Below are 12381 nucleotides of genomic sequence, written 5' to 3' on the forward strand. Positions count from 1 at the left end.
ATAACCCCTAGTTCACCAACATGCATCAAAATATGAGATTCTATCTTACCTTATGCTCAAAACACTTGGATTAGAGAATAATTAAGCACAAGCATTCGATTTATGACTAGAATCCTTCACCATCTTGCTGAATTTTGATGTTAATTGATGAGGTTAGGGTTTCCCCCTTGTTCTTTCCTCCTGGTCGCGACTCACACTTCCCAGAGATACTGGGTTTTTCATTTTTATCTTATTACTTTCTAAATATTACACTACCAACCCTCAAGTTAGGTTTATTGACCCTTATAACCCATTCCACATTTTATAAACTTTCTTTAGGTTTTAATACAATTACCATAACTAATTATATAATACTTTTAAATGTTAGAGCATCATATCTTATAAATTATGGGATGTTACAAATCTACCCCCCTTAAAAGAGGTTTCGTCCCCGAAACCTTAATACGTACCAAAAAGAGACGGGTAGTGCTTTCGCATTTCATCTTCCGATTCCCAGGTTAGATCCGATCCTTTCCGATGTTGCCATTGAACTAAAACTTGTCGAATGGCCTTGTTTCGTAGATACGTTATTTTGGAATCTTTGATAGCCACCGGCTTTTCAATATAATTCATTTTATCATCCAATTCAATATCATCAAGTGACACATGCGCTGTATCGTCCGCGAGGCATCTTCTTAGTTGAGACACGTGAAACGTGTTATGGATTCCATTTAGAGCCGGGGGTAATTCTAACCGGTATGCCACTTTACCAATACGGGCCATTATTTTGAACGGTCCAATGTACCGAGGACCCAATTTTCCCCGTTTACGGAACCGTATTATACCCTTCCACGGCGAGACCTTTAAGAACACTCGATCCCCTTCTTGAAACTCAATAGGGTGCCTTCTTTTATCTGCATAAGATTTTTGTCTGTCTTGCGCTGCCTTCAAACGAGCTCGTGGTTGATCAATCTTTTCATTCGTTATTGCCACAACATCCTTAGGAGCAAGTTCTCGTTGCCCGATTTCTCCCCAACATACAGGGGTTCTACACTTTCTACCGTACAACATTTCATATGGCACCATTTTGATACTACTTTGATAACTGTTGTTGTACGCGAACTCTACCAGCGGTAAATGGTTGTCCCAATTACCCCCAAGGTCTATGACACAAGCCCTCAACATATCTAGTAACGTTTGTATAGTTCTTTCCGACTGTCCATCCGTCTGCGGATGGTATGCTGTACTTAGTCGCAAGTTTGTGCCCACATCTTCGTGAAATTTTCGCCAAAATCGAAACGTGAATCTTGTGTCACGATCCGACACAATAGACACGGGTACTCCGTGACGAGCAATTATTTCATTCATATAAATTTCTGCCAACTTTTTGGATGAAATAGTTTCTCATATGGGTAAAAAGTGAGCACTCTTTGTAAGTCGATCGACTATAACCCAAATAGCGTCATGACCTCGTTTCATTTTGGGAAGCTTTGTAATAAGATCCATGGTTATGTCTTCCCACTTCCAAACTGGTATCTCTAAAGATTGCAATTTACCATATGGTTTTTGGTGCTCCGCCTTCACTTGGGAACATGTCAAGCACTTAGCCACGTACTTAACAATGTCGCGTTTCATTCCAGGCCACCAATATCCTTTCTTTAAATCTTGATACATTTTTGTTGCTCCAGGGTGTACCGTATAACGAGATTTGTGAGCCTCCTCTAGCAATAGTGACTTCACCTCGGATAACCAAGGTACCCAGATTCGGCCATACCTGGTCATGATGCCATCACCATTCATTTTTAATTCCCCAATTAAGCCTTTCATTCTTTCCTTCTTTGGGTCAGTAGCATTTAAGGATTTTGTTTGGGCCTCTTTGATCAACTCCAAAAGTTTAGGGGTGACAGTCATTTTCATTGACTTAACTTGTATGGGTGATGGGTATTCCTTCCGGCTTAACGCATCTGCTACGACATTGGCCTTCCCCGGATGATAAAGGATTTCACAATCATAATCCTTGATTAATTCTAACCACCTTCGTTGTCTCATATTCAAGTCTTTTTGTTCGAAGAAATACTTGAGACTTTTGTGGTCCGAATATATGGTGCTTTTAATTCCGTACAAATAATGTCGCCACAGTTTCAACGCGAATACTACTGCAGCTAATTCTAGATCGTGTGTTGGGTAGTTGCTTTCATGTGGTTTAAGCTGCCTTGAAGCATAAGCTATCACTTTACCCCGTTGCATTAAAACAGCCCCCAAGCCCTGATGTGAAGCATCAGTGTATACCACTAAGTCTTCTGAACCCTCGGGTAAGGTTAGAATTGGGGCGTCAGACAACTTACTCTTTAAAGTCTGGAATTCTTTTTCTTGCTCAATTCCCCATACAAATTTCTCATTCTTCTTGGTTAGTTTGGTCAAGGGTAACGATATTTTAGAAAAATCCTGTATAAACCTTCGATAATACCCAACCAAACCTAGAAAACTCCTCACTTCACTCGGGTTCTTAGGAGGAACCCAGTTCATAACAGCCTCTACTTTAGTTGGATCCACCAAGACACCATCCTTATTAATAACGTGGCCAAGAAATTGCACCTCTCTAAGCCAAAAGGCACATTTGGAAAATTTTGCATAAAGCTTTTCCTTCCGAAGAATCTCTAATACTTCACGCAAATGATCTGCATGTTCGGCTCTACTACGAGAGTACACCAGGATGTCATCTATAAACACTATAACAGACTTATCTAACATGGGCCGGCATACTCTATTCATCAGATCCATGAATGCGGTCGGTGCGTTAGTCAGCCCGAATGGCATTACTAATAACTCGTAATGTCCATATCGGGTCCTGAACGCGATTTTTGAAACACCTTCCTCTCGTACCCGAAGTTGATGATACCCCGAGCGCAAATCAATTTTCAAAAACCAATTTGCTCCTTGCAATTGGTCAAAAAGGTCATCTATTCGAGGTAAAGGGTATTTATTTTTCACTGTCAACTTGTTCAACTCTCGATAGTCAATACACATGCGCATCGTGCCGTCTTTCTTTTTCACAAAAAGTATCGGGGCTCCCCAAGGCGACACACTTGGGCGTATGAAACCCTTATCGAGTAGTTCCTGTATCTGTGTCATTAGCTCTCGCATCTCGGCGGGAGCTAATCTATAGGGAGCTTTAGCCACTGGCTTGGCACCCCGGTTTAATTCGATTCGGAATTCCACCTCTCGCTCAGGTGGTAATCCCGGTAATTCGTCCGGAAACACATCCGCATACTCGTTCACCACTTCTACTTCTCCAATTTCAGGTACCTTCTGTCTTGTATCCACAACATAAGCCAAGTAGGCCTTACCCTCATTTCTTGCGTGCTTAACCGCTTCGACAATCATGCACAGTTTTGTCTCTAGCTTTCTTTCCCCACGAATACTTATTCGAGCCCCACTAGGTGAGAATACATGAATGACTTTCACCTCGCATCGAATTTCCGCGTGATAACGGGATAACCAATCCATCCCTACTACTACTTTAAATTCCCCCAAAGTCATAGGAATGAGATCTATTTCGAATTCTTCGCTTTCTATGGTGATCTTACAATTTTTACAAACTTCATACAACAAATAACTTTTGCTATCCGCTACTTCTACTTCTAAAGGTATAGGCATTCGTTCCTTTCGAAAGGAGGGGTAACACATAAGTTCATCTGATACGAAAGATTTACTAGCACCGGAATCGAATAACACATTCACGGGTATTTGGTTGATTAAGAAAATACCTGATACGACATTCGGTGAAACCTTGGCCTCCTCGGTAGTAATCTGAAACATTCTTCCCCGAGCCTTCTTATTTTCATTCTTCTTTTCATATTTCTGCCCCTGTTGTTTAAGCTTTGGACATTCAGCTTTTACGTGACCAGGAGTGAAGCAATTGAAACAGGTCCTCACGGGACTAGGGCACTTAAAATAAGGATGTCCTCCTGACCACAGATGTAACACCCCTTCTTTCCCATTAAACATTCTCCGGTGTGAAGCTTTCCACAAGTTTTGCATGGAGGAATACTACTTTTAGATCCTCCTTTAGTTCTAGTGTCGTGCTGCTTAGGCTTCTTGGATGGATTCGTAGTTGATGGCTTTTCAGCAGCTCTTTTCTCTCCTCTTTCCACTTGTCGCTACAGTTCTATTTCTCTATCCCGGGCTAAATTGATAAGTTCACTCAAAGTTTCACACTTCGAAGGGGTAATGAACTCCCTATACTCGGCCTTCAACATTCCATAATACCGGTTTATCTTCATCCTTTCAGACTTGACGAAATCATCACAAAACTTTAACTTATCGAAGAATATGTTGGTAATTTCATCAATAGACTCATTCTGTTGGTGAAGATGCAAGAACTCATCTTGTATTCTATCAATTGCCGATTGCGGGCAATGATATTTTAGGAACAACTCCTTGAATTCTTGCCATGTTAAGGTTTGGAGTCTTACTTCCCCAATCTCTTTACATTGGGTATCCCACCAATCTTTGGCTTGTTGCTGAAGCTGACCTGTAGCAAACATTACTTGATCTTCTTTCTCACATCGACTACGTAAAAATACGGCTTCAATGTTTGCTATCCATCTTTGACACTTTATCGGATCCACCTCCCCATTATATGAAAAGGGATTACATGCCATAAAATCCTTATATGTACACCTTCGTTCCTTACTTTTAGTCCTGGACCCTTCAATCATTTCCTTTAATTCCTCAATCTTGCTAGTCATCATCTCATCAACAACCCCCAAGACTCGGCTCTCGACTTCTTGAGCTAACTTGGGAAGGTTGGCATTCATCACTTTTTCTGCCGCCTCCATCATCTTATTATTGAATGCCTCTTGTCGGGCTATTTCAGCATCATCTACATTACTTGTGTCCGTCATCTACATAAAGCATTCATTCTATATATTAAAATTCCCTTTTTATACATCTCTTTGACACATACATACTCATTCTATCATATACTTCATTCTATTTGTAATTCATACTTTACACGTTATCATCTTCGATGATAATGTCGTATTGTTAAACCATTTTCATATCAAGTCATACTTTCTTTCTTATTAAACAATTTCCTTCAACCTTCCTGATACAAAATGACCTTAAGAAAGGATTACGGGGCACTAGAAACTAATTAAAACAAACCCCATAGTCAAGCCAACAACATAAAAAAAATTGCCAGCTTTTGGGTTTCTAGCGGGCCGCGTAGGCCCATACTTGATCTTACGCGGGGCGCGAGATAGCCACCGTAAGCTACGGCGACCATCGTAGCTTACGGTGCTGGCTGATTCGTTATGGTAATAAACTACTGTCTTACGGTAGCCCCCATTTTTGCCCAGTACCTACCGTAGCTTACGGTGGCCACCGTAAGCTACGGTAGTGCCCAGCAAAAATGACCCAAAACTTCATATTGTCGACCATTCTGAACCGTTTTCGAGCACGGTTTCAATTCTACTAACCCGTAGAAATCCTAATACACCAATTATTACTATTACTATATTCAAAACTCTTTTTATCACCTTATAACTTGTAACATTAATTACTATAAGGTTTTCTTAAAAGCTTTACCTCAGTTTGCGTCTCGGAGCGAACACACCCATTCTTGCGAGCTTTCGGCTTGAGTTCGAGCACTACATTGTGTTCGAATCCCTCAAACCTACGCTCTGATACCAACTTGTAACATCCTCTAAATTCATGCTTGAAAAGTTACAAAACGACACATAACTAAATCGCCAAAATTTAAAATTTGGACATGACCCGTTCATATCTTGAACAATTTCCCTGTTTATGATTTATCAAAATACTTAAATAACGACACTTTCCATAAAACATAAAGAAGACCATAACATTTCTAACTACCGTTTCAAACATCAAGTTTAAGGTACTTAATAATTTACAATCATCTAGTTAAAGTTTAAAACTTCAAACACAACTAACTATAACAAAAGCTTTTAACTGTTAAAGTTACTACAAAAGTTGCGGAAGCGCATCACGGGTGATCAAGGTGTGTTCGTATCCGAGCGACGCAATGACATTTATACTTGTGCTTTACCTACAATCATTCAACAAAATATATTAGTGTAGTATACATGACATTTTCGTTCTATCACAATTCGTATCCACGGTTTTACAAGATATCTTACCAATCATTCTTATTTCCTTTTCCAATTCATTCTAGTCGAATAGACATAACTATTTCTCATTCACTTCCATTAACCCGTTTAGTACGGATTATGGAGAAAACTTCCACTAAATTCATTCTCATTCGAACCCCAACCGACCCATTCACTATGGACCGACACGGATTCCTACCTTCGCGTTTTCAATTGATACAATAACTTTAAATTGAAATTCAATTATCGACGGAAACAAACCAATAAACTCACAACTAAACATGTAAGTAACGAACTTACCTCGGTCTTGAGCCTTTGTTTGTGAACCGGAACTAGCTCCTTCTTCTTTCAATCCTACACGTAATCATTCTTATTTAGATCACAGTCCTTACATTCATAACCATACTTTCAAATATCAATGCTACTCATATAACAATTGACAATACGTTAATTTCATCATACAAAACCATTCACTCATGATTTATTCAAGGCTACTTAGATTATCATTGAGGCAATTCATCAAACACCTAATGTGCGTACAACTTATCAAGCCTTATGTACACATAGCTTATGCATAAATCCACTAGAATACATCATATTTCACATATTCAACCATTCTTGCTCAAATATTCATTCTACACAATATAATCTACCAATCTTCTATCAATCATACAATTATACCTGAAAATTTACTCAACTAATCACATACATACTCATCATCATGCTAGAACAAGTGGGTTTTTCCCAAGTCTTTAGTAAATCAAATTCAAGCACAATACATCCTCTACATAATGATTCTAACTCACATGCAACTTAGTTTCATACTGATTTACGGATTGGTACAAACCCTAGTTCATCAACATGCATCAAAATATGAGATTCTATCTTACCTTATGCTCAAAACACTTGGATTAGAGAATAATTAAGCACAAGCATTCGATTTATGACTAGAATCCTTCACCATCTTGCTGAATTTTGATGTTAATTGATGAGGTTAGGGTTTCCCCCTTGTTCTTGCCTCCTGATCGCGACTCACACTTCCCAGAACTGGGTTTTTAATTTTTATCTTATTACTTTCTAAATGTTACACTACCAACCCTCAAGTTAGGTTTATTGACCCTTATAACCCATTCCATATTTTATAAACTTTCTTTAGGTTTTAATACAATTACCATAACTAATTATATAATACTTTTAAATGTTAGAGCATCCTATCTTATAAATTATGGGATGTTACATGTCTCGACGCCCACATCGGCGAATTGAGTTGTATCTCAAGGGCTTAGCACCAGCTGTTAAGGGGTACGTTACTGCTGCAAACCTAGACAATCTGCCCCGTATCGTCCATTTGGCACATAAGATTACTGACCAAGAGGTCGAACGTGGCAACTTGCCGCCACATGTTTCTGCTACTACCTCGACTGCTACAACTACCACACCTGCCAGTGATAACAAGCGCAAATGGAACGATACTGACAAAGCAACTAGTGCCAGCCAATCTCAGAAAAGGGCAGACAACAGCATCCACCATAGTTTCAGCCAGAAGTCTTCTGTGAACCAGAATCAGAGCAAGAATTCAAATCAGGGTTCTTACGCGGGAAAGCTACCAAAGTGTGATAAGTGTATGTTCCACCATCGCGGGCCATGCACCCGGGTATGTCATAGGTGCAACAAGGTGGGTCATATGGCTAAAGATTGTAGGGTCTGGCTCCCAAAGCAGCCGCAGCAGCAGCCATAACAACAGGAGAGGCAACAGCCTCAACAGAATCGGGGAAATCAAAAAGGGTGCTTTCAGTGTGGTGAAGAGGGTCATTTTAAGCGAGATTGCCCTCAGCTTAACCAGAATGCTGGCAACAATAACAATGCAGGGAATAACAACAACGGGAACAACGATGGGAACGAGGCACGTGGAAGAGTATTTACTATTGGCGCTGGGGAAGCTCGCAATGATGGCAATGCTGAGATCGATACGTCTTCTTTGAATGATCTTTTTGCTTCTGTTTTATTCGAATTTTGTGCCGATTTGAGTTATGTGTCTGTGGGGTTCAGTCGCCAGTTAGGACTGATACCCACCCCTCTTGTAAAATAAGCATGTAGTAGAATTAGCTGATAGTACATCGGTAGAAGCTTCTCATGTTCTTTTGGTTGTAAACTTGATCTTAGGGGTCAAGTGTTCGACATTGACCTACTTCCCGATACTCTTGTAAGTTTTGACGTGGTCGTTGACATGGATTTGGTTATCTATGCATCAAGCGAAAATTCTCTGTAAAGAGAAAATCGTGCGTATCCCTCTCCCTAGTGGGGAATTCTTATCCGTTCAAGATCATTGTAGTGGTGCCATGGTTGGCATCACCTCTGCCATGAAAGCCTAGAAGTGTCTACGAAAGGGTTACCCTACTATTCTAGCTCTCGTCACCAATTCACAACCTGCAGAAAGGAAGATTGAGGATCATCCAGTTGTTCGTGAATTTTCCTGACGTGTTTTTTTTTGAAGAGTTACCTAGTTTACCTCCACATCGTCAGGTGGAATTTCAGATTGACCTTATGCAATTTCAGATTCCTTCTGGAATACAGCAATCCCTTGGGTTCGCTGGATACTATCGCAGATTCATCATGGGATTTTCGAAGATTGCGCAACTTCAACCTCCTTAGCACAGCGGGGAGTTGTGAATTCATGGGAAATAAAACAGGGGAACGTCTTTTCAGCTTTTGAAACCCAACTCTGTAATGCACTGAGCATCACTTCTATCGAGGGGACCGATGATCCGACGGTATACCATGGTGGTTCAAATCAGAGTCCCAGTTACATGCCGATGCAACACGAGAGAGTGATAACTTACGTAATGGTCTTACGAAGAAGAACTGCACGACATACAATCTACGGTGGAAACCGTGGTCATTGGATTTAAGTGGGAGGCATTACTTGGACGGTACCGAATGCACCACTTAGACCGATCACAAGGGCCTCCCGTATACCCTTGTTCTGAAGGAGCTAAACATGTAACGACGTCGCTGGATGGAGCTATTGAATGAATACGACCGTGAAACCTGGACGTGCTCGAACTTTGCAGCCTACTATCGACTCTAACATACCTGATCAGACCCGCCTTGCCCAAACTGAAGTACTGAAGGAGAGAGTTTTCCAGATTGACCCATGCGGGGCATGGGGAAACAACCTTTGGCAGATCGGACGATATTTGCTACTTCATGGGACGAATATGAACCTCACTATACAGCAACCTTACGGAACTGGTGCAGGCGAAGCACACGGGCCTCGATATCCTGTTCATCTGAGTTTTGATAGGATGTATTAAAACCTGAAGACCATGTACGGGTGACCGGGCCTGAAGGTCCACATAACCACACTTGGGGACGAAGTTTGACATGTGGGAAAGTCAAGGTGGGATATTAGCAACCAGAAACACATGTATGGAAATGAGAACAGACTGCCACGGATTTGGTTACTGGCCTACTTACAACTCGAAACGGAAACATTATCACCTGGGTGATCATTGATGGACTCAAGTTACCAGCACACTTTCTTACAAACAAGAAAACTGACGAGTCTTCACAGTTGTGAATGTTCCTCTGAGAGAGGCAACTTTTAGGACCAGAGAATTGCTTATCGCCGTTGGGCAAATGATCAGAGAAAACGAGGTCTCCTGGCACTCGAAGACATGCTGCGAGCATGTGTGTGACTGGCTTTGGTGCAAATTGGAAGGACTTTTACCTATGGTTGAGTACTACTGCGGCACTTATCATCTTGGTAACCAGACAGCTCTGTTGAGGCATTACATAGACAATAATGTCAACCTTCTTGTTAGACTGAGATGGTGGACAACTTAATTACTGGTCGAGGACTTGTACTCAAAACTCTTGGGAAGATTGCTTGGATCGGAAATCGTTTGGCGGCAACGAGTGACTGTCAGGAAAGTTGATAGGCTTAGGAAACACTGGGAGTCGCTGTAGGCGATCGTATCATGTTGAAAATCTCACCCTGGGAGGGTGTGGTACTCTTGGGAAGCGTGGCAAGCTTAATTTGCGTTACGTTGAGTTATCCAGGATACCGGTAAGAATCGGTCACGTCGCCTACAAACTCGAATGACCTGACGAATTGGGTAACGAACATTAAGACAATATTTGATTGGTGAAACGCTTGTGATATCCTTATTGGAGTCTAAGGCTAAATGACAAGTTACAGTTGTTGAGGAATCTATTGAAATCAGGGACCATGACGCCAAGATTCGTTGGCATAGTCGAATTCCGATTGTGAGAGTTCATTGGGACTCAAGACGTGGAACGGAGTTCACGTGTGAATGCGAAGATCAAATGAAGCTCAAATACCCTCAACTTTTTCCTGTTGGTCAATCTAAATCGGGTAGTACTGGTGAATTTCGGGACAAAATTCCTCTTCAAGTTGGGGATGATGTGGCACTTGAGCAAAATCCGCAGCAACCTTGATTTTCTCATTTCATTCCTTTGTGCTTACTTATTAAATTTCGGGACGAAATTTCTTTCAAGTTGGGGATGATGTGACAACCCGGATAATTTAGGGTTAGCATTGCTTGAAATCCCACAACTTGAAGCGTGTGCCTCTATGTTTATCTACCTATCTCGTACACTATACATGATTACGTGTGTTTAACTGATTAACTACACATGATTACGTATGTTTAACTTATCAATTATGCATGAAAGTGTTAAATGTTTTGTGTGTTATTCAACTGATTTAGAAAAACCAAATGAGATTGGGCCGCGTATATTTGGGCCACACATTCACAATTAATCGGACCACAACATAACACCCACAACATAGACCAACCAAGATGAATTGTTTTGTGTTTCATCCTGATCTCGACCCAAGCTTAGGATCACCGACCCACTTAAGTTATGAGGGTATTATAATGACATGTTACGTAGACTTTTGTTACATCCCATTATATCAACACATAACAAACCCTACCCCCTTGGAAGTGCGACGACAGGAGAACCCCCCCCCCCCCCTCGATACATCACCTTATTTGATCAAGATTACTGGATAGTGAATCCCTGTCTATGCTAGCTATTTATTGATGATTGTGTTTTGTATGATTTTGATTAGAAGATATTGGTAGGTTGACAACCGTGAGGAACTTGTTGTCTAGAGTAGCTGGAGTGGTCATGGGTCGACTGGCAGGATTCATGTGTTTGAATTATTAATACTATACATTGGTTTCGAAACGGTTTAACTTTGGTTTATTAATTGCTTCCGCTGAACATGTTGGTTTTCATTTAAACTTATTGATGACACTTTTCATTAATAATTGATGATTATATTCAACAACTTGTGATTGATTCAATATGATTGGTGGCTCGTTATTGGTTTGTCACACGCCTAGTAGGGTTTCCCATGGGTGGTATTTTGGGGGTGTGACAAGTTACTCTAGGAAAACAAAGTATTATCATTGCTTCTCAACAAGTAGTGAAATTACATACGGAAATTTGAACATCAGTTCTTAATGGATCTAAAACATCATTAAAGAAGGCTGAAACGAGTATTTGTTATTGTCTAATGACTAGAAATTATAACACTCCTATTCATATTTATGTTTGACTATGTTTGACTAAACCCATATAGCATTAGCCTTGAGGAGCAACGGTACCAGTTGTCCCTTAAGATGGTGGCTCATTATTTCATTAGCACCACCAATCAGTTCCTCTCCTATGAATACAGCTGGCACACTTGGCTTGCATCCTAGTCCTCTTAATTCCTTCTCTAACTGTTTCCCGTTTGGGTGTTCATCTAACTCATAAACTGTAGGATTTGCAACAAAATTAATAATCAGTGTCTTAATGGTGTGGCACATGCAGCAAGAGCTTTTGCTGAATATAACAACAGGCCTTTCGCTCACCAATGATGTAACCATAGCCATATATGGAAACTGAAGCAGTCAAATGTCTTATTAAACAATGCTAGATTTAGTAGAAGAATATGTAGATAGTTTGGTGTGATGGGAAGATTTTGTTGTGAGTTCATTTATGATCCAAAGACGTCTATATATAGTGATAGGATTTGAAATTCTTGGGTGGTGATACCTATTATATGCTGAGAATGAGATCAAATTCTTTTTCTACGACAGATTTACATTCATCACTATCAAACTGGATAATGATACTGAACTAATATATGTGTAGTATAACAGATTCCTTATCTGTAGGTTGATATGCATGGCATATAGTACATGTGTGATTTGTTAATTACATTCTAGACCTTGATAGTTCTTTT

General features: G+C 40.4%; 2 protein-coding genes and 1 long non-coding RNA gene across 3 annotated transcripts; all 3 read right to left on the minus strand.

Annotated features, from left to right (window-relative positions):
- Positions 1-438: 438 nt before the first annotated feature.
- Positions 439-4020, minus strand: LOC110930644. Its single transcript, XM_022174301.1, has 4 exons — positions 3066-4020; positions 2687-2939; positions 1675-2578; positions 439-1362 (listed from the first exon to the last, which is right to left on the minus strand). The coding sequence occupies exons 1-4, from the start codon at positions 4018-4020 to the stop codon at positions 439-441; spliced, it is 3036 nt and encodes a 1011-aa protein (XP_022029993.1).
- Positions 4021-5887: 1867 nt separating this feature from the next.
- On the minus strand, positions 5888-7121 carry LOC110934716. Its single transcript, XR_002588573.2, has 3 exons — positions 7007-7121; positions 6417-6470; positions 5888-6055 (listed from the first exon to the last, which is right to left on the minus strand). It is a non-coding gene; the product is annotated as an uncharacterized LOC110934716 (long non-coding RNA).
- A 4458-nt stretch (positions 7122-11579) lies between these two features.
- Positions 11580-12103, minus strand: LOC110934702 (monothiol glutaredoxin-S2). The gene has a single exon (XM_022177557.2). It carries the CDS (start codon positions 12026-12028, stop codon positions 11720-11722), a length of 309 nt encoding a protein of 102 aa, XP_022033249.1. The 5' UTR covers positions 12029-12103; the 3' UTR covers positions 11580-11719.
- Positions 12104-12381: the final 278 nt, after the last annotated feature.

The sequence above is a fragment of the Helianthus annuus genome, chromosome 1 (genome assembly GCF_002127325.2).
Source record: "Helianthus annuus cultivar XRQ/B chromosome 1, HanXRQr2.0-SUNRISE, whole genome shotgun sequence".
Taxonomy (NCBI): domain Eukaryota; kingdom Viridiplantae; phylum Streptophyta; class Magnoliopsida; order Asterales; family Asteraceae; genus Helianthus; species Helianthus annuus.

What these genes read in the sequence shown, in the direction of transcription:
- LOC110930644 (XM_022174301.1), bottom strand. Translation starts at nt 4,020, where the DNA reads ATGCAAAACTTGTGGAAAGCTTCACACCGGAGAATGTTTAATGGGAAA. An exon ending in TAAGGGTTTCATACGCCCAA is followed by an intron (nt 2,940 to 3,065) that starts GTGTGTCGCCTT and finishes TACCTCGAATAG; the next exon opens with ATGACCTTTTTGACCAATTG. An exon ending in CTCACAAATCTCGTTATACG is followed by an intron (nt 1,363 to 1,674) that starts GTACACCCTGGA and finishes TCATCCAAAAAG; the next exon opens with TTGGCAGAAATTTATATGAA.
- LOC110934702 (XM_022177557.2), bottom strand. Translation starts at nt 12,028, where the DNA reads ATGGCTATGGTTACATCATTGGTGAGCGAAAGGCCTGTTGTTATATTC.